Genomic DNA, 24,715 nt, shown 5'->3' with positions numbered 1-24,715 from the left:
CAGACTAGAGGGAGTTAAACTAGAGTCAGAACCTGACCAGGGCTTCTCAGGTGGGCTCAGTGTTAAAAATCTGCCCACTGATGCAGGAGACGCAGGTTCGATCCCTGCATCAGGAAGGTCTCCTGGAGAAGGAAATGGCAACCCACTCCGGTATTCTTGGCTGGAGAATTCCAAGGACAGAGGAGCCTGGCGGGCTTCAGTCCATGGGGTCGCAGAGTCAGACACGACTGAGCACTCATGCATGCAGAACCCAACCAGCCAATTAAAAGCTAAAGGGCCACACAGACCAGACAAGCAGCCAAGGCCCTGAGCTGTGAGATTCCCAAGCAAGACTGGCGACTGTCAGATCCACTCCTAACCATGGGGAACAGAACCAATGATCTGGTGAAGAACCAGCCAGTGTGTGTGTATAAGCCAGTCACCACTGGGTCAGGCCCATCCAGAGGGTACCTTTAATTCCAAGCTCATTTATTCGCAAACAGGGTTGCCCTGGGTACCCTATTGACAGATTTCACAGGTGCAAAGCCCACTGCTGGTGAAGGTCAGGCCCAGATTGACAGGGATGGGAGACCAGAGCACGAATGCAGGTGGCCCACTCAGAGGGGAAACTCTCTCTCGCCTGGTGTGCCTGGCACAGGAGAGGCAGGACTGCTCACGCTCTGTCTATGGTCACGTGACTCCAGAAGGCTCCTCCAACCCCTCAGGGCTGCGTTTCCTTCACTAAACCTGAGCCTGGCACACCAGCACACTGAGGACCGGTGGTGCTCTGGATGGCTCTGTCTTATTTTAAATAAGTTCTGTGCAACCATAAGGCTTGAGGAGAGATGAAGTGAGGGTCAAGGGCGGGAGGGGGGGTGGTCCCTTGGGGCTGCAGAGAAAGAATTCAGCAAGTAGGGCCCCAAAGATGTCCCTCCCCATCCTCATCCCAGAGTCCAAGGGCATCTCACCTTACACGGCAAAAGGGGCTTTGCAGAACTTGAGAGAGGAGATGATCATAGATTTTGGAGGGTGGGGGGGGACTGTGATCACAGCAGTCCTTATTAGAGGAAGAGGAGTCAGAGAAGGAGATCTATGTTAATAGAAGCAGAGACACCAGAGTGATGAGATTGTGGCCTTGAAGAAAGAAGGGGGCCACAAACTAAGGGATGTGGGGGCCTCTAGAAGTTGCAAACCGCAAGGAGTGGCCTCTCCAGGAGTAATACGGGCCCCGCCCATGCCAGAATCGTAGCCCATTGAGGCTGGCTTTAGAGAATTAACTGCAATTGTTTTAGACCACTAAACGTGTGGGAAACGGTTACAGCAGCCATGTGCATGCATGCATGCTCAGTCACTCAGTCATGCCCAACTCTTGTGGCCCTCAAGGACTGCAGCCCACCAGCCTCCTCTGTCCACGGCATTTCCCAGGCAAGAACACTGGAGTGGGTTGCCATTTCCTCCTCCAGGGAATCTTCCGGACCCAGGGATCGAACCTGCATCTCCTGCATTGGCAGGCGGGTTCTTTACCACTGCGCCACCGGGGAAGCCCCCTTACAGCAGCCACAGGAGATGAAAACACAGTGGCAGACAGAAATGCCCCGGTCCAGCCTCATACTAATTCCCTCAGTGAGACGCAGACAGGCCATGTTCCCTGCAGGTGTCGTGCAAGGGCTGCGCCAGGGTAATGCTCTCTGCAGATGAGAACATCTTACAGTGATAATATGTTGGTTACATAGAATTTCATTTTATGACACTTAAAGATATTCTGGATGGGTCCCAAGATTTGTATGAGCCTGCAAGTCATGAGATTAAATCAGTAATATAATCCCCTCCCCCATTTTCATAAGAAGTATTTTACTCCTTGCTGTGAACAAGTATAGAATTTCTCAGTCTTCTGTTTTTTATGGGCTCAACTCTATTTTTCTTCAACAGAAGAAAAGGAACAACAGATTTATTCTGGGTCTGAGACAAACCTGCTTTATAACTCTTTAAATTATGTTCCAGCAGACCCTGATGTCGGAGAAGGCAATGGCAACCCAATCCAGTGTTCTTGCCTGGAGAATCCCAGGGACGGGAGCCTGGTGGGCTGCCGTCTATGGGGTCGCCCAGAGTCGGACACGACTGACGTGATTTAGCAGCAGCAGACCCTGATATGATCAGATTTCTAATCTGGTTTAAACACAGACACCTCTGAACATATAAACACAATGGTCAGTAAGTTTTCTCTATGAAATTGGTTGAGTGTGGGGAGTGGGTTATGGAAACTCTTGCTCTGGTTTTTCTATGAGGAAGACCGTAGGATATCCTAGGAAATTCAAGGCCAGTGGGACCTGCACAGGCTTCATCCATGTGACAGTGCTGGGGTTCCCACACTTCCTATGGGTCAGCACCACCCAGAGAGCTTGCTAAGCCCCACCCTCCCTGTGGGGTCCCAGCCCCAGAACCTGTCTTCCAGTAGGTGCAGGAAGCAGCCTGAGAACCTGCATTTCTCACAAGCTCCAGGTGAGGCTGATGCTGTGTATCAGGGGTCACACTCTGAAAACCAACTCAACTTCTCCCAGGTCCCGAGAAGAATCAATGTTATCTCATCTGATTCAACTGCCCCTGCCAAGCTAGTTCATATGGTGCAATTGATGAAGTGTCTCTGTCTCCTACTTGACTGGAAGCCACGGGCTCTCTGGCTTGTCTGCATCCTGGAGTCACTTGAAACCCCTCCATGCACAGGCCTCACTCCAGGCCAGTCAGCCCAGGATAGGGGGTGGGGAGTAGGCAGGTCGCAGAGTCTGGAAAGCTTCCCGAGTGATCCAAAGCCCAGCCAAGATGGAGAATGGCTGCAAATGTGATGGATGACAGAAATGATGCCAACCGGCTGAAGCAGACAACACAGCGGGGCCCTATGCCAAGCTCGGCTGTCATCTTTTGGGCCACTTACAGTGTGACACTGACTGGAGCTCAGTAATGCTGGCTGGATGAAAGCATGGATGCTAACTGGCCAGAGAGGAGGGCTAGTGCCTCCTTTCTCCAGGGCACAAGGATGAACACACGGAAACACACTAGTTCATTATCAATGACCAACCCCCATGAGGCAGCAATCCTGTAATAAAACAAGCTCTTCTGAGAAAGCCTTACCTGGGAAACAACTCCATACCCTTAAGTCCAAATAAATATCATGACAACCATGGATGAAAACCAGAAGACTTTTTTTTTTTTTGGTCCAGAACAGGAGCTGGCAAACTATGTCCCATAGGCCAGATCCAGCTGCCACCTCTTCTAATAAATAAAGCTTTCCTGGCACACAGGCATGCTCGCGCGCGCACTGTCTGCAGCTGCTGCCACGATGGCAGAGCTGGTCTTTCGGCTCAAGTGGTAGGGGCTGCGAAGCCAGGACACTTACTCTCTGGCCCTTTAGCAGAACAGGTGTGGCAGCCCCGCTCCCGAGAAATCAGAGAATGGACACGCAGACAAGACGTAACTCGACTGTCTTTAGGGGGACGAATGGTGGGTTTACTTCGTTCCCATCTTTTTTCTCGTATCAGCCAACTTTTTGAGTTATATAAAGGAGCCCAGATGTTTAAATCACCGGCAGAAGGAGGAGATGGAGGCACCAGGCGGAGAGCTGCCCGGCCCACAGCAGCGGCGGCCCCTACCTTGTTCCCGATGGCCTTCTTGGGTGGGAAGTTGAAGGCCCTCACTTGAGGGTATTTGTTCTGTAACTTGTGGTGCAAAGTCCTGAACTCCGCGTACCGCCGGTAGACGTTCCACTCGTCATCTTTTATCCGGATGTAGACCTTTGGAGAAAACGAAAAGAGAAAGAAAATATCAAGTCTCTTAAAACTCTCATTCCACGCTGGATGCCTCCATGTCCTGGCTATTGTAAACAGTGCAGCAATGAACACTGGGGGTCGTGTGTCTTTTAGAATTGGGGTTTTCTCACAGTATATGCCCAGCAGTGGGGTTGCTGGGTATATGGTAAGCTTATTCCTAGTTTTTTAAGGAATCACAGATAAAGGAGATGTACATCTTCTTTATACAGTGGAATATTACTCAACCATAAAAAATGAATTTGAGTCAATTCTAGTGAGGTGGATGAACCTAGAGCCTATTATACAGAGTGAAATAAGTCAGAAAGAGAAAAACAAATATTGTATATTAATGCATATATGTGGAATCTAGAAAAACGGTGTTGATGAACCTATATACTATCCTGTGTAAAATGGACAACTGATGAGAAGTTGCTGTAAGCACAGGGAGCCCAGCTGGTGCCCTGTGATGAGCTAGAGGGATGGGATTGGGGAGCGGAGAGAGGCTCGAGATGGAGGGGATATATGTATAATTACGGCTGATTTGCATTGCTGTATGGCAGAAACCAATACAACATTGTAAAAATTAAAATTTAAAAGTGAAAAAAATTCTCATTACAAAGGGGGTGGGGCTCTGGCAACACCTCCCCCCACTCCAGGAAAACCAGCTCTGTGACCGCAGGGCCACATCTGCCCCCTGGGTCACTGGAGGCCCAGTGCTGGGCGTGGAGGAGGGACTCAGTGTACCATGTGCATAAATGGGTACACGAGAGAATGGCACCCTCTGGCAGGCTGTGTGCTGATGCACATCAGTTCCCAGTATCAGCGGAGACCGACAGCCCAATTCATCTCAGAGACGCATTTGCATGCTTTTGTCCCAGGCATGCTGTAGCAGTGACAGATGGCGGTGGAGAGGCCATTCATCCTTGCTGGCCTGCGTTTCTTCATCTGTTAATGGAGCTGACTAACGGCACCTCCTCCCAAGGTGGTGGGGAGAACAGTCAGGCTTATAAGCCGAGCAGCTGTGCCTGGATCACACAGACCAGCACACTGGTGGGGAGGGGTGGGGGCGGTGGTGTGAAATCAATCCCAGGGAGGAGGAGGGAGGGAGGGGGCAAGAGCTGAGATCAGCACAACCCAATGGAAGGTCACATCAGGATGGCATACACACACGTGGGGCATGAAACTTCTTCATTTTAATCAAGATATGGTCCTCAAGGTAACATTCAAGGGGTATAAAATGTAAGGGCTATTTCACCTGCTTTTTTTTTTTTTTTTACAGGCCCTCACACCTTCCAGGGACACACAGCAACTATGTCAGAAAGCAAAACAGAGAAGTGGGAGAGAGCGCAAAGAATTTTTTTTTAAATGATACGAGTTAATAAGAACAGCCCAGGGCTTTTCTGGTGGCTCAGTGGTAAAGCATCTGCCGGCCAGTGCAGGAGGCATGGGTTTGACCCCTGGTCAGGGAGGATCCCATGTGCTGTGGCGCAACGAAGCCACCACAGCGAGAAGCCCGCACACCACAATGAAGACCCGCCACAGCCAAAAATAAATAGAATTAAAAACAAAAAAAAAGAAAAGAGCAGCCCAGAGGGTGAAGTCTCCACTGATAAACAGCTACTGTAATCTGCAGTCAGCGAATGTCAATGCATGTCTTAAAACCTCTTTCACCATAAAAGCAGGCATGTCTACTGTGACTGATAAATTCTGCCTCTCTCTAAAGAGTACCTGCATCCCCAAATGTGGACCTCATACATCTGAGCTCTGGGAAGGTGACCACTGATATTCTGGCAAACAAGGTGAAGGAGGGAGAATTTAAACCCAAAGAATGCCAATCAATGGATGGAAGTTTCCAGTGGACTTAGATGGAGAAACGGAGGCCTATCAAGTCTGATAGAAGCCCCCAAGTGAAGAGAGACAGTAAATATCCTGGATGACAGATATCAAGTGATCTCAAGTGACTTGAGGGATGAGTCTAACGCAACATGATGAAACTTAAAAAGATCAGTGCTGGACTTTGCAATACAACCCCAAAAGCCAACACTGTAAGATAAGATGGGAGAGATACGGTACAGCAATGGCCTGGGATACAGACTCACGGGTTTTAGTAAATTCAAGTTAAGTGAATACCGTCAAAGGGTCACCAAGAAAAGGCCTATGTATTATTTGCTCAGTCGTGTCTGATTCTCTGTGATCCCCTGGACTGTAGCCTGCCAGGCTCCTCTGTTCATGGGATTTCCTAGGCAACAATACTGCAGTGGGTTGCCATTTCCTTCTCCAACTATTTAGATCTCATTAAAAGGTATCTGATATATTTTAAATAAAAGGAGTTGACGAGTCTTGGTTTATTCTAAATTGACCACACCAACTTAGGTTTTAGCTGCTGCCTGTTAAAAGATGAACTGAAATAGGTTCAGAAACGCCCAGAAGACTTGCTACTTAAAACGTGGTCCGCGAACCAGGAGCATCAGCATCACGTGGTAAGGTGGCAGAGATGCAACATCTCAGGCTCCACCCCAGATGTACTGACTCAGAATCTGTGTCTTAACCAGAACCCCAACTAGCTCACACACACTTTAAAAGTTTAGAAGCACAGGTCCTCAGAGATGATCTGCAACCAAATTATCAGAAGGAAGATGGAAGAGACTGGAGGATGGTAAACTGAGCCTCAAAGATGGAGGAGGTACGGAACTCTGAAGACTGCAATGAGGAAAAGGAAAGACCGAGATGATGTGTTCTGGATGATTCCAGGAGGCAAACTTCCAGCAGACAGAAGCTAGAGAAAGACAAATTTCATTAGGAAAGAACTTTATAGCAGCCAAAGTTGCCTAAAGAGGAAAAGATATGTCTCAAGAGCTTTTCTGGCACTAGGTACCCAAGCAGTGGTACAACAGATAGACAGATGGTTATCACAATTATGCAAGGATTTGCTTTGTAACAGGGAAGGATAATTAGACCCCAGAAGCATCTGGAAAGTCTTGGCTAGCTGTGGAACAGAGACTTCAGGAATTAAGTCTCCAGGGACTGAGACAAGATGGGTCAGTCGGCAAGTAAACCCAGGAGCTAGGACTTTAATGCAGCACTTGTAGGGCATTCTTTGGGTCATTACAAGTCACAGCAAATGCAAGCTGCCCAATCAGTATCCATTTCCCTCCAATACTTCTGGGGAGAGCAATGTGTTCAGGAACAAAAAAAATTAACCACATTTTCCGGTGTTCCTGGCAGACTCATTGGAAAAGACCCTGATGTTGGGAAAGATGCAAGCAGAGAATTAGGCAACAGAGGATGAGATGGTTGGATGGCATCGCTGACTCAACGGACATGAATTTGAGCAAACTCAGGGAGACAGTAAAGGATAGGGAAGCCCCATTTGTGGCAGTTCATGGAGTCGCAAAGAGTTGGACACGACTTAACGACTAAACAACAAACAGATGAAAGAAAGCTCTTAGGAGAGATCTGACCCAGCCAATAAGTGCCTTCTAACTCTTCTCCCTGTCTTCTTCTTTCTCAAACACAGATGTGAAGACTGGAACTCCAGCAGTCATTTTATGATCATGAGGTGATCAAGGGAATGGATATAGAAAAGTGGAAGGACCTTGGGTCTCTGATGAAATTATGAGGCCAAATTATTACACCAAATACTAGATGATCTATTCAAAACTTTTTTTTTCTTTAAAAGAGAAATATTCACCTCTAAACTGGTCAAGCTAATGCTTTAGAGGTCTACAGACTCATGGCTGAATGCCATTCTTCTCTGATACATCTTGAATGGACTATATCTACTTGTACTATATTTTCACACAAGTGCAAATATCCCCTTAAGAGTGGCAAATGTAATTGCTTATCTGAGCAAGTACAAAACAAATTACCTAGGTCAGGGGAGGGAAGCTGTGGCCTGTGGGTCAAATCCAGCCGCATCTATTTGTTTGTTGTTGTTCAGTCACTAAGTTGTGTCTGGCTCTTAGCGACCCCACAGGCTGCAGCATGCCAGGCTTCCCTGTCCTCCGCTATCTCCTGGAGTTTGCTCAAATTTCACGTTCACGGAGTTGGTGATGCTATTTGTTTACCTACTGTTTATAGCCGCTTACAGTGGCAGAGTGGCTGCAACAAAGACCACACAGCCTGCAAAGCTGAAAATGCTTATCTCTGCACGTGTGCACGCTAAGTCACTTCAGTCATGTCCAGTTCTGGGTGGCCCTATGGACTCCACCAGGCTCCTCTGTCCATGGGATTCTCCAGGCAAGGATACTAGAGTGGGTCGCTGTGCCCTCCTCCAGGGGATCTTCCCAACCCAGGGGTCAAATCTGTATCTCTTATGTCTAAATTGGCAGGTGGGTTCTTTACCACCAGCACCATCTGGGAAGCCATTTACTTTCTGGTCCTTTACAAAAAAACTTCTCTGGTCCCTGATTTAGATACTCAGAAAGTCCTCATTATTGTTGTTTTTCAACAAACATATACAAATTTAGTGCAGAGAAGGGCAGTGCTTTCCAATAATTACCAGCCCTGGGGTGGACCCCACAGAAACCATCTGAGACCCAGGAATTCCTAGAGTCCCAAAGCCTTCTGGTGATTCTGACAAGTAGGCGATGTTAGAGTCAGAATGTGCCCCTCCCCCAAAATGCACATATTGAAATCCAAACCACCAATGCAGTACTGGGGCAGGAGATGATTAGGTCATGAGGGTGGAGCCCTCATGAATAGGATTAGTGCCCTTATAAAAGACCCCACAGTTCCCTCATGCCTCCCGTTATGCAAAGACAGTGAGGAGAGAGCTGTCTGGAGCTTTGGTTTTGGACTTCCCAGCCTCTAGAACTGTGTGGAGGAGTTTATTGTTGAAATCACCCCGTCTGTAGTTGTTACAGCAGCCCAAGTGGACCATTAGCACCCCAAGTGGACTAAGACAATGGGCAATTAGGGGAACCTCTAATGCAAAGCACACACTCTCCCTCCTCTCTGACTACGTGTTTCCTCATCTAGAAGATGGAGCTGAGACCTTACTGATAGAGCCTGTTCCCAAGGCAGTATGGAGAGTGTTTAGGTATAGAAGCCATCCAGCTATGCCTGGCTTCACAAAGACCAGCACACAGAGTGGGTGGAGACTGATTTGGAGAAGGAGGGAGAGACCAGAGTTGAGATCGACCCAGTTGGATGGAAAGTCACATCCAGATGGGATAAGCATAACTGGGGTGTAAAACTTCTTTAATCAAGAGAACACTCTGGGGGCACAACACACGAGGGCTGTGTCATCAGCATTTACAGGCCCTCACAGCTCCCAGGGACACCCAGCAACTGCATCATGAGGGAAAACAGAGGGAGAGAGATCAATGCATTTTTAAAAATTACATGAGTTAAGAACAGCCCAGAGAGTAAAATCTCCAATGATAAATAGCTCTTATAATCTGCAATCACTGAATGTCAATACACATCTTAAAAACCTCTCACATAACGATAAAAATTGGCAACTCTAATGTGCGCTATAAATTATAATTCTACATTTCTCTTAACACATTCAAGAGCCAAATGCTTCACTGTGTGGAAGCGCTGATTCCTTTCTGCCTATCCAATGGACCCTTCTTGGGCTTCCTCGTGGGTACCTCCTCTCCTGCCCGTGTTCCCAGGACCCTCCTCGCTCTGACACAGGTGTCCACTCCCACATCTGCACATTTCGTTTTAGGTCAACGGCTCTCAAATTGTTATCTCTAGTCTGGATCTCCGACGTGAACTCTGGACTCAGGCTTGAGAAAGCTCTTCTTGTCTAGCTCTACACTCAGGATCTCTACCTCACTCTCTCGGCGAACGGATCGCTGAGTTGCCTGAGTCAGAAATCTGGGCATCAGCATTGACCAGTGCTGTTCGTTACCCCCATGTCCAAGTACTGAGCAGCAGGGATTAGCCAAGCCCACCTCCAGAGGCAGCCCCGCTCCTTGTGGGACCACAATAGCAGGTTTCAGGCGCTCCTTCAGCCTCCCATGTTTCCCCATTCAAACTCCTCCAGCGGCTGTCCGAGAAGGATGCTCATGCCAGAGACTAGGTTCTGGGGCAGGTTCATCGAGCAGGGAAGGCTCCTGCATCATTACAACCATCTCACTTCTTCAGGCTCCATTCCTCGCTTTGGCAAGCCAGGATCATGCCTACCTGCCTGCCTTTTCTTTAAAATTCTTTCACCTCTTAAATTCTTAAAAATGTCTTAACAACCAGGATGGTGTTGATTTGCTTGTGTTCTTTAAAACCTTCTTAAAAATGTTCAGATGAGAGCAAACATCCTGTTCTAGAAACAGCATCATCCCTTGGCCTTCCACACTCCAAGTGTTACCCCCTGCTCTGGGGATAGCAGGCATTCAAGAACTCAGAACTTTGGAACAGCAGCATTAGAAAGGACCTCAGAAACCATTAGTTCAGGAACCTCCCTGGCGGTCCAATGCAGAAGACGCGGGTCTGATCCCTGGTTGGGGAACTAGAAGCCGATGGGCTGCTAAGCCTGTGAGCTGCGACTACTGAGCCTGTGCACTCGAGAGCCGGCACGCCACACCAGAGAGCCTTCAAGCCACAGCTAAGACCGGATGCACCCACCAACCAATCACCAACCAACACATTTTGTTTTTCAAAAAAGAAACCGTTAGTTCAATCCTTCCTTTCTGTAACAAATACTCCCTGCTCATCTCATATCCTCCTTGATGTCTGGCTCTGGGGGCCCATGGCTTGGGGAAAGACACCCGGACTGAATAAACAGCATTGGAGAGAGGGAAGGCCACAGTCATGATGACTGGGGCAGGGAGGGAAGCAAGTTTCTGGTGGTGGAGAATGGGGGCTCTGACATCAGAGCAGTGTCACCAGTAAGCACACCCAATGCATGGAGGCAGTTACGCGCGGAGACACTGCAGCCAAATTCTGGGGTTCAGACCCCAGCTCTGCCGTGCACCCTGAGAAAGCCACTTCACTTCTCTGTGCCTCTGCTTCCTCCTTTGAGAAATAAGGGTATTACCTCCCTTGCTGGGTCTTGGGAGGAGTAAATGAGTTCACATGTGTAACAGGCTTAGAATAGGGCCTGGTAGACAGAAGATGCCATTTAAGTGTTTGATAAAGAAACAATTAAAAATGTAACATAAGGACTTCCCTGTGGTCCAGTAGTTAAGAAACCTGCCAATGCAGGGGACACTGGTCCAATCCCTGGTCAGGGAACTCAGGTCCCACGTGCCTCAGGGCATCTAGGCCCATGCACCGCAACTAATGGAGCCGGTTTTGGAGCCCGCATGCTGCCAACTACTGAGCCAGCACTCTAGAGCCTGTGTTCTGCAGCAGAAGAAGCCACTGCAATGAGAAGCCTTCGCACCACAACTAGAGAGTAACCCCAGCTCGCCTCAGCTAGAGAAAGCACACACGCCACAATGAAGGCCCGGCACAGCCAAAAATAAAACACATAAATACACAACATTGAAAAACAATGTAACCCATTGGTTAGGCTGCCACTGGGGATTTACAAAGGTATGGATTTTGTAAGTCTCTGATCTTGGTAATCAGCTTTAATATTTATCCCCTCCAATGGTTTGGCTGATGGGAACTGGGCTCTACCAGGACATGGGAATGGTCATAGCTGGCTCACGGACTGCAGGGGGAATCCCAGAAGATCAGACCTCGACCACCAGTCAGTTATGTGATGTTAGGTAAACTGCTTCTGAATCTCAGTTTACTCACTTGAGAAACGGGTATAACTGGGAGGCGGGGAGGGAGGAACGTGCCTGAAAGTGTTTATACAAATGCCATGAGGGTTACCTGCTGCTATTATTATTGTTGTTGTTATAACCATCGTCATCAAAAACATGAAATTCTGCAAACGGGAAGAAGCACTGCCGCTGAAGGCACACCGGTCTTAGCTCTACGGTCTCCACCCCAGGAGCTCTGCTCAGTAAAGAATAAGTATACAGATTACTGCTGAGCCTTAGACTCAGAGTTCAGAACAAGTTATGCTGTGGGTCATGAAAAATTTCGAATAAAAATATGAATGATCATGCCTCTCCCCTAAAAAGCTCCCTAAACATGACTCCCAAAACACATTATTTCTCCAGAGTCTGTGAAAGCAGCTCTGTCCCTGAGACTGGATGGGGTGCAGGAGTTGAACTGGAGAGCCTCTAGGTCCCTTCACGGACCCCCTCAGGGGGCCTCTGTGTCCTTAGGTCATTCACAAACCCCAAGCACTTCACTGGGCTCTTCCACCCACATTCCACTCCCATTTCATTGTGGAGACCAAGGGGTTCATGGAAATCAGGCAGGAGGTTTGACCTTGGGCTTGACTTAGGAGGACTTCATACCCAAGGGGCAGGGCAATAGCAGAACCATCCCTGGAGCCTCTGTCTTGAAAGCTCAGCTGTCTGAGTCACCCAGCAAGTGGGAGAGAAGCCTCCCGGGAACACTGGGTGGGGAGAACTGATGCCCCAGGGGGACTGGGGGCAGAGAAGGGTCCAGGCACTTCCTCGAGTTTAGTGACCACCCTGCCCCAGCCAGTATCGTTAGACTGAGGCCATCTCAGAGGTGAAGAGCGGCCAGTGGGCATTTCTGGCACCAGCCTCTGTTCTAGCTGGAGGCCATCTGATAACAAGACAAGGGGAGCTGGTCACGGAGCCCATGGAGACCAACAACACACTTCTGGTCAAGCATCCCTGTTCTCAGCTTTCACTGCTGTCTGGATGTCAATCAAACCCAGACCTCTCTGGTTAGCAGTCAAAGCCATGAAGCAAGAGTCAAGAACACGGTCAGACCCAAGAGAGTGAAACAATATTTTTCAGAATGCCAATAACATAGAAACACCTTCGATGCTAACACTTGCCATTTATGAAGCACCTACTATGTGTAAGGGATGCCACACACCTCACCAGGCATCCTCACGCGAGTCTGCAAGGCAGACAGTGTGAACTTGCCCCTTCCCCAGATAAAGATGTGGGCTCAAAGTGGGTGTGTCGCCTGCCCAGAGGAGGTAGGGAAATGGAAAGTTGAACCCAGGTCTGCCTCATGGCGAAGGCCTGGCTGTACTTTTTGACCGTACCAAGTGGCATGTGGGATCTAAGTTCCCCGACCAGGTACTGAACCCACACCTCCTGCAGTGGAAGCTCAGAGTCTTAACCACTGGACCGCCAGGGAAGTCCAGGCCCGGCCCTTTCTATTACAGCACACAGCTGCAGAACCCAGGCCCTCCAGGGCCCCAGGAACCCCAAGCCAGCAATGCTGGCAACTGGCAAGGAAGGTCCCTGCTCAACAGCTCTGAGGCCTAACCGCCCCTCTGCTGGGGAGACCACATGTCCTTACAACAGTCTCTTTGGTACCAGCGATGTCAACTGCTCTCTCTCATTCATGCCTCTCCCTTCAGGAATCTAATGCCATCAAAATCACGCAGAATTACCTCAACAGTCCAGCCTCAACAGCCATGCGTTTAGCATCTGAAATCAGGAAATGATCTCTGAAAATTAAGTTGTCCTTGAATTATACTTAACCAAACTGTGCACTTCTTTCACTGAAGAATTCAAAGGGCTTATGTCCAAAATTATTAGGTTTCTGTTCTTGTTTTGTTTTGTTTTTAAGGGCTTGCTCCCTCCAAATTAAGTTTGATAGGCCCCAGTTCTGTCTGCTTGAGCCATAACAATAATAATTCCTTGGAGGAATAAAAAGAGTTGACCTCTCCCAGCAAAAACAAGTTCCCTTTTAAAATGAGCAATAAAAAGACACTTCAAGTCCAATCTCCTCGACTCAGCAAAAGAAAAAGAAAATAGAAGGGTAATATCTGTCATCAGGAATGGGGCAAATCCTCTCTTCTCTATTTTAAGAAGGAATTCGAATCTTGAGGTTTCTTTTCCATGGGGAAGAATGACCCCAGGGATGTGTGTAATAATCCTGGGGGGAAGGAGAGGTTAAGTGGGGGAGGAGGCAAAATTCTCAGTCCGGATGAACTGAACCCAGAGCAGACTCACAGGTAGACAGTCTCATCTGGAAGATGAAGACCGTCTGCTGGGAAGGGGCATGCCCATCAGACCCCCTGTGCCCGCCGCCTAGCAGCACCACCCACCCGCCCACTCTACGAAGCGCTCCCCCAGGCTTCTTTCACCTGCTTCTGAACTCCATCTCAATGGGCTCCGCAGAGTGTGCCCCTCGGTGTTTGGTTCTTTTCACTCCCTGTTGTGTCTGGGCGATGTTTCCGTGTGGTGTGGGTAGCACTCCCGTGTCCTGCTCACTGTCCACGCTGTGGGCATGCCACAGCTTATACGCCCTCTGTGCTGGGGTGGACACTGCTTCCAGCTGGGACTGTCATGGGTAAGGCAGCTATGGGCACTGACGATTCTCTTTTCTTGTTGGTTTTTTTAAGTTTTTATTGCTGTATACTTGCTTTATAATGTGTTATTTTCTGCTATACAGCAAAAATGAATCAGCTCTATGTACACACATATTCCCTCTTTTTTGAATTTCCTTCCCATGTAGTCACCACAGAGCACTGAGTAGAATTCGTGTGTTATACAGTAAGTTCTCATTAATTATCTATTTTATATATAGTATCAATTGTGTATATATGTCAGTCCCAAGCTTCCAATTCATCTCTCTTCACTGTATAAGAAGGTCTCCAGGTCCATCCACATCTCTACAAATGACCCAATTTTGTTCCTTTTTATGGCTAAGCAATATTCCATTGCATATATGGCTTTTGCTCTTTTCTTTTGGGATCACAGATCTAAATGTGGAAGGTAAAATCAGAAAGCTACCAAGAGAAAGCCTACAGGATAGCTTCACGACCTTGGGGGTAGGTGAGGATTCCCAGTGGGAGCACAGAAGGGCACAATCGAGGGTGCTTGAGACGCCCTGTGTCTCTGGGCAGGGCTACACAGAAATACACAGAAGTAAAAGTTCACTGAACATACACTGAAGATTTACACGTCTACGGATAAACAACGAGGTCCTCCTGTGGAGCACAGGGAACTATATTCAGTATCTTGTGATAAACCACAATGGAAAAGAATAGAAAAAAGAATGCATACACGTGTATAACAGAATCATTTTGCTGTACAGCAGATACTGGACGACATTATAGATCAACTATCCTTCAAGGGACTTCCCTGATGGGCCAGCAGTTAAGAATCCACCTTCCAATGCAGGAGACGTGAGTTCAGTCCCTGGCGGGGCAACGAAGCCCACACAGCGAAACTGCTGAGCCTGTGTGCTGCAACTGGAGAGAAGCCCACACACCACGACGGAAGACCCTGCGTGTCACAGGACCTGACAGAGCCAAACAAACTAATAGATATTTTCTTAAGAAAACCAAACTATACGTCAATAAAAACTATTTAAGCATCTGATATTTATATTAAACCTGGATATAAAAGTGAAGTCAAAAAAAAGCCATACCGATACTATCCTCAGGAGAGTGAGCTTTTTACCCTAATTTATGATGGCGGGATGTCTGAAATAGTCTGTGAGCCTGACACAGTCAGATGTCAGTGCTGAGAGGGGGTCCAGGTTCAGGACTCTGGCCTCGGGGAGACCTGAGCCTGAATTCCAGCTCTCCCTCTTGGAGCCAAGTTGTCCTGGGTATGTATATTTACCTCTTCCAGCCTCCATTCTCTCTCTGTCTCTTTCTCTATGCTGCTGCTGCTGTTACTGCTTAGTCACCTCAGTCGTGTCTGACTCTGTGCAACCCTATGCACCTGCAGCCTGCTAGGCTACTCTGTCCATGGGATTCTCCGGGAAAGAATACTGGAGTGGGTTCCATGCCTCCTCCAGGGGATCTTCCCAACCCAGGGATCAAACCCTGGTCTTCTGCATTGCAGGCAGGTTCTTTACCCCAGCAGGGAAGCCCTCCCCCCTCCTCTCTCTCTATATATGAAGAAGGGAGGGAGCAAGCCAAGAAGTCAGAAGGGGAGAGGGAGAATGAAGAGTTAAGAGTTTATTCTCAGTGGGCTGAAGTCTCAGCTCTGCTTTAAGATCTGCCAAGCACAGATTCTTTAGCCAGCCACATGCTGAACCTTAGGCATGTGTGAGGCCTGTTCTATGAGGGGCAGAAGGGCCCAGAGAAAGTGCATGGGCTGCACAGGGAGAGAGGTCTGGGTTCAAACACTCCACCTCAAGTCTCAGCTTTTCAATCTGTAAAATGGGGCCAAGACCAATCCTGTCGAGTGGCTGTGAGATGCCTTGCCTGGCAGGAAGGAAGCGATGGCAGCTGTTGAGATGGTAACCCCATCACCTTCGTCTTCATCTGCCTTTGTGTACATGAACCTCCCTATTACAGAATTAGGGGTAATTATAGGCTGTGCAATCACAAAATTAAAGCAGGTAATTACCATGCCTGCCTAATTAATTGTCGAATGCCAGGCAGGCAAGGAAACACAAACAGAACGCACAGTCTGTGGGCTGGGCAGTTAAGCATCCCCTTTGCTTCCAAAAAACTGTCAACAGAAGCAGCGGAGTTCAGTAAATGACCTTCTCGGGAGGGTTTTCAAGGATGCAAATGAAACCTGGGAAGTGCTACTGGGCCTTCTGACTCGAAACAAGCTTGGTACACGGGCATTTATACAGCTCCTGCCACACAAGCACCAGGGTCTCTGGACAAGGTGCTCTTCTGGGAGAGGAACTTCATAGGTGATCCCTGATGGATGCTACTAACCTCTGCAAGGACCAGACCCTCCAGAGAAAGCTGCTGATGGGAATGTAGCAAGAACCCTGAAATTAATGCTCATTTACACGCTGCTTGTTTGAAAACCTCCACCAAATGCGTGCCTCTCTGTTTCCAGCTTCAGGCAACTTCATTTTTAAATTTACTTTTATTCCGTTTCTTTATTTTTGCCTGCGCTGGGCCTTTCCTGCTTTGTGAAGGCTTTCTCTGGTTGCGGTGCATGGGTTCCTCACTGCGGTGGCTTCTGCTGTTGTGGAGCACAGGCTCTAGGCACGTGGGCTTCAGTAACGGCAGCTTGCGGGCTTCAGAGTGCGGGCTCCGCAGTTGTGGCGCACGGGCTTAGCTTCCCCGCCACGTGGGATCTTCCTGGGCCAGGGACTGAACCCGTGTCCCCTGCACTGGCAGGCAGATTCTTATCCCCTGCACCACCAGCAAAGTCCTTCAGGCAACTCCTTACTATCCACAGTCCTCCATCTTAAAACCAAAAATGTGTTGTTGTTTTTTCCCCCTTTAATCTTTTGGCCATGCCTCAGGGCATGCTGGATCTTATTTCACTGGACCAGGGATTGAACCCACGTCCCTAGTATTGGAAGCACAGGTTCTTAACCACTGGACCACCAGGGAAGTCCCCAAATGCTTTTTCATGTGTATTGTGATACTCAAGAATGGAAGCTAAGTTCATGTGAATGTCTTCAGGCCTCCAGAAGGTGATGTACCATTTACTATTGCCAACCATGGGACAGACATTTGACCTACAGTTTTCACCAGAGCCCTGCAATTTTATATGCCGAGAAATGGAGTCTTGGAGCAGCTAAGCAATGCGCCCAATATGACCCAGGGGGTGAGGAGCAGAACCAGAACTTAAGGGGCCTTAAGTTGCTGCTACACCCGAAGCCCAGGCCGCGTGCTCTCGGCCCCAGAGAAGAGCAAGTGCTATAAACTCGAAGCTCAGATGCCCTTTATGAGGACTGTTAAATGAGGAGGGTCAGATGACTTCAGGGTAAGAAAGATTCTCTGAGGAATGGCTTTAGGTTCCTGATTAATTTTGCTTCCTTAATATCCAAGGAAGGAAATGATTTGTGTTTTGGTTGGCGGCCTGTGTTAATGGCTCCGAACAAAACTTTCTTCTTAATGAAATGGCTTCATGTGTTATTAACTGTAAGTGTCCTCGTTGCTAGAACAAAATGCCTGAATTACTGCATGATCACACTGATGGAGTGATATTATTACAGCCAAATGCCGAGGATAAGATGAATAACTGAGTTGGAGAAAAATGACTTTTTGGTTCACTGGGTTATGCAGATGAGGCAGACTTGTAAAGGCGGAAATGCATTACCAAAAACTGCCAGCATCAGCCCACGTGCCTTTTAAAGGAAGACAGCGGAAGACCTTGCTGGTGGCCCAGTAAAGAATCCGCCTGCCAACGCCAGGGACACGGGTTTGACCCTCGGTCTGGGAAGATTCCACATACCAAAGGGCAGCTAAGCCTGTGTGCTACAACTACCGAAGCCCTCTCGCCCTCGAGCCCAGGCTCCGCAGCCGGAGAAGCCACCGTCACGAGGAGCCTGCACACCACATCCAAGGGTAGCCTCCACCAGCCACAGCGAGAGAAAGCCCACGCAGCAACCAAGACCCCGTGCAGCCATAAAGAAAGAAAGAAAAAAGAAGGATAGAGGATGAGCAGTGGAATAGACCTGCCCAGTCTCTGTGTTTCAGGGACTACCGCACCTTGCACACCATGTTCCAGCCTGAGTGCTACTGTCTCTGGCTGTGCTGTGCTCAGCCACTCAGTCATGTCCAGCTCTTTCAACCTGTAGCCCACCAGGCTTCTCTGTCCGTGGAATTTTCCAGGCCTAAGTCTCTAAGAGGAGAGGAAACTTTTTTTTTTTTGGTAAACATTATAGCCCATGACGGAGAAGGCAATGGCACCGGTAGCAGCAGCACAGCCCATGAACCATGGCTGCAGTGCCCGTTCACCTGCACCTTCACCTGCCATCTTATCTTACGGAGGCTGAGCCACTGGTCCAACACAGAACTGGTCAGAAAGCAAGCGAACACTGGGGCCCAGGTCGTCCTGACTCTGGGGATCGCATCTTCCCATGACCACCCACCAATCTGGTGACAGAAGCTGGGACTCAGGTCTCTTTGGCGTGCTGAGATCTTGACCCAGGGGCTCACCTTTTGGCTCTAAAGTCAAGTCTCTGACTAGGTAAGTCACAGGTGGGATCACTTCTAATGAAGGTCAGAGGCAGACGGACTCTCACAGAGGAACCATGGGGAATGTCTCCATGTCATGTCATAACCTGCTATGCAAATAAACCTTCCAGGCCAATCGGGCCCACTAGGACCCTCTGCTCTGCCAGACGCCCACTGTGGCCCCCATCACCGCTAACAGCAGCCTTGGCCAGAGGACCAGGAGGAAACAAGCGTGACACTGACTGTGCTCTGACTTCATGGATCTGACCCTGTACTGGGGTGGACCTCTCCCCTGCTGGGAGAGTCATGTGCCCTTTCAAGGGAGTTGGAGACCAGAAGGAAGGCAGAGAGTTACCCTTCTGAGACCCCTGGACTTGAGGGCAGCCCCAGTTGCAAGTTCTCCCCAGTGCTGTATTTCTTGGCCATGATCCCTACACTGTTGGCCCAGTTTTATTACAAGTTCTGGCCTGGTCTCGGTTGTGCAGAGTGGACACAGGGAACAGGCCCAGCTATCTGATGCAAAGAGCCAACTCACTGGAAAAGACCCTGATGCTGGGGAAGATTAAGAGCAGTTGGAGATGGGGACGACAGAGGATGAGATGGTTGGATGGCATCACTGACTCAACGGACATGAGTTTGAGCACACTCTGGGAAACAGTGAAGGAGAGGGAAGCCTGGCCTGCTGCGGCCCATGAATTTGCAAAGAATTGGACATGACTGAGCGACTGAACAACACAGAAAGTTAGAGAAAGCATCCTACCCCCTCCCCAACCCAAGCCAGAGCAAAGGTGACCGTAGGTGGGCCAGGTGCCCAGATCCCTGGCCATCTAATGAGGGTCATCCTCAGCCAAGCAGCAATGTTAGGGGCCACAGAGAAAACCACAGGGGCAGGTCCCCAAGCGCGCTTGAGACAGTTCCCAGGAAACTCAGAAATAGCTGGAACCATTGTGATGGGGGCTTATTTCCAGCCATCAAGCTGCCGGGGGCTCCAGGGATCACACTTGGGGAATTTTAAAAGGAAGCATAACTTCATCCCGCAGTCACAGGCCGCAGTCTGGATAACTGAGTCACGCGCGTTGTGACTGGGCCACGCGCACGGCAGTCAACGTTCGCTTGCCAAAAGCTGGCTACTCCGTTCACAGCACTGAAGCTACAGACGGGGTTTCAGACTCACTGCAAAAGGCAATGAGACCTTCTGCTTCTCTCTTCACAGATGTAAATACCAGCCAAGTCTTCTGGGGGCGGGGGGCAGTGGAGAAGCAGAAGTCGGATATCTGTTTACTCTCAAATAATTCAATTTAGAGACCATTTAGGAGACGATAAGTATGACTCCAATCACATGTGTGTATGTGCGCAATTATATCCCTGAAAATAACCAGAAGGCTTCAAATCAAAACATTAACAGCGGTTGTGTTGGAATGTTTGGTAAATTCTTATTACTGTTATGGTTTTCCCAGTTTCCCAACTTTTCTGCTTCTGTTGAATACTGACTTTGATGAGGGAAAAATGAAATGATACATTTCAGGTCAGTGGGGCTTCCGGTGAGCTTTGAGAAGACAATGCATAGTCACCCTCCCTCTTCTCTCCAAATGCAACTGGATAAATATTCAGAGCTGCTTTGAAATGCATGGCCACATTCCAAAACAAAACAACTGTCCTTGTCATTTAGGAGGAAACCTGAATGAGTGTGGTGGTGAGGACTCAGGCCCGACCTGGGCTCCAGGGCCTGAGAGCTCGCTGGGGCCCGGGGACCATGCAGGCCTGCCCACAGCACGAAACCAAGCTGGGCATGATTGTGAAGGCAGAAGGGGGGCCAGGATATTTGAGATACTGATCTCCATATGCACCTGAATTCTGCCACTATAATGAAACTGCAAGAAAAACGCTCTTGGAAGATCTGATGTTCCAAACCGCTTCCCAGTCCCAAACAGCTGTGACACTGCTGAGATAGACGGGAAGCTCCTTGTCACTCTGTCACCCCAGAGCTAAAGTCTTGGAGGAGGTTGCTGGTGTGGGAAAGTTTTACAAACAGAGGAAGTCTCTCAGCCTCGGAGAGAAGGGTCCCAGTGAAAACTCACTCTGGCTGCACATCTCTGCTCAAGGGGGAAGCCAACCCTGTCTCTAACTCTCATCAGAGCCACGAAGGAAGCAAAACCAGGACTTCCCTGGAGCTCCAGTGGTTAAGACTCCTCATTTCCACAGCAAGGGGCATGGGTTCAGTCCCTGACTGGAGAACTGATGTCCCATGTGATACATGGCATGGCCAAAAAAAAATGAATAAAAAGTCCTAAGCCAAGCTGCACACACATAAGTATTCAGTCTACTTCAGCTCATCCAGTGTTTCCTGAGCACCTACTACGAGCCAGGATCTGAGCCAGCTGCAAGGAGATAGATGGAGGTGGACCAACAGTTTGGAACAGTGATTACGAGCTGTCTGGGGACTCGGACTGCCTGGGTTTGAATCGTGACTTCACCTCCTTTATTAGCTGTGAACCTCAGTAACTGACTAAAGCTCTCCACATGACTTACATTTCTTAATGTAAAAGGCGGGGCAGGGACTTCCCTGGTGGTCCAGTGACTAAGACTCTGAGCTCCCTATGCAGGGGGCCCAGGTTCAGCCCCTGGTCAGGGAACTAGAGCCCACATGCCACAACGAAAGATGCCAGATGCCACCTGAGATCTGACTCAGCCAAATAAATAAAAATAAATAAATAAAGAGTTTGCATGCTTTGACTAAGGATCCCGAGTGCTGCAACCAAGACCCAGTGCAACCAAAGTTCTGGCCCGCTCTAAAAGGTCCCACATGAATGAGGCTGACAGACAACTAAATGGACAAAAACTACAGTCCGGGTGGAATCAGTGCTATGACACAGGAGCCTGGGAGACAAGGAGAAGCAGCATGGAATGCATTGCGGAGTCCATCAAGGAAAGCTTCCTGGAGGAGGTGATGTCTAAGCAAAGACTTCAAGGGCGAGGGGAAGGAAGGGTGAGGACAATCCAAGTCAAAGCTACTGAAGTTTTCTACTTTGATTACATGGAGACTTTTCCAAACCAAGTGTTCTTAAGAATAGAGATATAGCAAAAATGAACTCGTGATAAAAGAATTTGGTGTCTGAACAAGCAGTACACTCAACTCTGAAGATACCAAAGAGACGGCTAACCATAAAAGACAGTTCTAGGGCTTCCCTTTCTAAATGAAGAGTTTCAGACACATCAGGACTATTCAGCCACATTTGGCCTCCAAAGACCTGGGCTGTGTAATCAAGCATCTTTCAGGCAAGCAGTTCTCATGTAAATGAATGGGCGAGGGAGGCGATTATTCACCAAGGCTGACCATGAGTGTCACTTTCTAATGTGATTAAGTGACCTCCCTCCTCCTGCTGCTGCTAATTGTCCTTTAAAGAACTGGGAGCTGCTTGTGATGTGCAGAATTCGATCCATACCAGGCGCGGGTCCATCGCACGATGCTTCTGCTCCAAGCACATCAATCTCCTGCAGGCGCATCTCTCCTAGAGGGAAACCCTGTGAGCTAGCCTAACACAGTCCCTGGTTTTTCTCTGCCCAGTCATGGACCCTTTCATTGCTGGGAAGCAAAACCAATTCATGACAGCTTTGGGGAAACAGGGACTTACTGAAAAAATACAAGGGAATCTCAGACAACCGAGGGCTAGAAGTGCTGCTGGGCTCTCCAAGAGGCTAGACCAGGAGCCAGAGAGCCATCAGAACCAGGACAGGGAGTCAGGCATCCTACACGCTGCGCGTTCTCTCTCTGCATGCTAGCTTTCTCTACTTCTTGCACTCATGGTCCAATCGTGACACCTCTCAAACCCAGCCCCATACACGTTCAGACTGACCCACTCACGGCTTGCCCAATCCTAAATGTTCCAGGGGTGAGCCTCCGCAGTGGACACTGGGCATTCCTCTCTGCCGGGCACCCATACCCCCTCCTTCTGGCAGCAGCACACCAATTCTCCTCTAGGGACCCGGTGTCTACCCAACCTCAGTCCCTGTGCTTCCTGGGGACCCCACCTGAGCTCTGATCCTAGAGGCAGGCACAAGATCAAGGCCTGGCCGATCAAAGCCCTGGGGTTACCACAGGAAGGGCATGTCACCCAAGCCAGTCTAATAGGGAGCTTGTATTACTGGGAAAGAGGTGAGGCATATTTTAGTTGTATTTTCCCTGTGAGGATGTAAGCTCAGATCTGCTGGAGCTTATATCCTCACAAGGAGAGGAACCCCACAAGGAGGGGAACCTACTAGAGAATAAAATCGTAAGAGAAAGGGAGGGAGGGTGGGAGGAGGAGGAAGATGGAGAAAAGCAAAGGGAGGGAGAGTGACTGAGCACCTGGATCAAGCCACACCTGAACTCATTAAGCCAATAAATTCTGTTTTAAGACAACATTTCTGCCACTTGCAATCAAAAGAATTAAGACCAAAAGAGAGATGATTAGGCAAGTATTTACATAGTTTTCCCCTGGGTGGGCATCCATGCTGGGTCAATTAGCCTTGGCAAGTGTCTGTGTATCTGTGCAGCGTGTATGTAGGAGGAGGGAGCAATTTCTAGAGAAGTAGAAGCCTCAAAGGATCCCTCCTCCACAGAGGCCTTCAGTTTATTTACACAACACGAAGCTTCTTCTGGTGCCCTTTGTAGTGAGTCTGGCAACTGTGGGCTGAGATAACCTTGGAGCTGAGCCAAGAGTCTGAATACTACCCCCAGCACAGCCTAGAAACAGGACAAGTGGTGACTGTCAAACAGACCAAAAAATGTGGATAAGAAATACAGAACTCTCCAACTAGAACTGATCCTTAATCAAATAGCTACGAATTCTCAGGCAGTCACTGCAGAATACTTCAGCGAGCATGTCAAGACCACATTTCTCTTCCCCCTTGTGGACTCATTCAGTTCATTCAGTCTGGATTTCTTCAGAATGCCACAGCATCTCTGTCCTGGCGTTATGGAAACCCACCCCCATCAAACTGCATTTAGGAGGCTTTAGTTAAATAACATGAAAAAGATGGCGTTGAGCTCGGGCAGAGATGCTACCAGCTGCAAGTCTGCTCCAAGCAGACTCGTGGACGGAACACGGCAGATGCACCCCCAAGAGGCCTCAAAGTTCCTTCACGAGCTGTCGGAGAGCCTAAGGTGAAGCTGAAGACATGCTGCCCAAAGCATCCTAAAGCAACCCAGATGCACATTCTTTTTTACACAGCTGCAAGCCTGTGCTCGCGCTCTTTAATCTCCCTCTTTGAAAAGCATCCAATTTCAGAAATTTTGCAGTAATCATTTCAGAGCAATGAAAAACAAACAGAACAATAGAACATCTCAGATGAGAACTCTGTGCACCTCTCTCTTAATGTTCGCTTAAAGAGACACATTAGTCATTAGGAAGAGCCCTCTTTTATCCCTCTACACAACCAAGCTGCTTGCTTGCAGACCACAAACACTGTAATACAGTTAATTTGGTCCATGTATTCATCTCTTCCTTATAATGATGCCAATAAGATAGCATTTTTTTTTTAAGTTTCTGATGTTCAAGATGGGACTGGAATGCTCTAGAGCCCGTGAGTTGCAACTACTGAAGCCCATGTGCCTGGAGCCTATGCTCCGCAACAAGAGAAGCCACCACAATAAGAAGCCCGTGCACTGCAACCAGAGAAAGCCCAGGTGCAGCAGTGAAGACCCCAGCATAGCCAAAAAAAAATAAATAAAACCTAAAAAGTTTTCTTCAAAGATAGGGGTGGACTGAACACTTGGGAATGCTGGGATCACCTGCTATTTGGTAAGGGGAAGAAAAGAGTTGAAAAGGGCTTGCCTGACAGCTCAGTTTACTGCCCACTAGAGAGGGGGCCCGGTGGTCACAGTCAACTCTGGTAATTTCATTCAAACATTCCTTTGGCACCTAGACGTGTGAAGCATTTTCTCTAGAGGTCTTTGGTGGAAAGACCATGAAGGTCTCCTGCTTTCTAGGAGTTTATATGCAGGGGAGCCTCGAGCAGTTCTTACCAACCTGGTCATGGCCTTTCTACTTTCCAAGGTCACAGACTCATCACAGACTCCCTTAAATAACTCACAAAGCCTGGGGATTCTGTCTTG

The 24,715-nt window shown here is 48.7% G+C and overlaps 1 protein-coding gene across 5 annotated transcripts in view; it reads right to left on the bottom strand.

Annotated features, from left to right (window-relative positions):
• SNX29 (sorting nexin 29) overlaps positions 1-24,715 on the bottom strand; it is a 596,714-nt gene that overhangs the window by 111,654 nt on the left and 460,345 nt on the right. For all 5 annotated transcript variants that reach the window (XR_011564017.1, XR_011564016.1, XM_019987972.2 and 2 more), the window contains one exon: positions 3,624-3,764. Coding sequence is in view for 3 of the 5 variants with exons in the window: in XM_019987972.2 (XP_019843531.2) it covers positions 3,624-3,764 (141 nt within the window). In the remaining 2 variants the exon portion in view is untranslated. The remainder of the gene's footprint in view (positions 1-3,623; positions 3,765-24,715) is intronic.

Source organism: Bos indicus, chromosome 25, assembly GCF_029378745.1.
Source record: "Bos indicus isolate NIAB-ARS_2022 breed Sahiwal x Tharparkar chromosome 25, NIAB-ARS_B.indTharparkar_mat_pri_1.0, whole genome shotgun sequence".
Classification (NCBI taxonomy): Eukaryota; Metazoa; Chordata; class Mammalia; order Artiodactyla; family Bovidae; genus Bos; species Bos indicus.
Note: the sequence above shows the minus strand (reverse complement) of the source record. Positions and strands in the feature narration are given on the sequence as shown.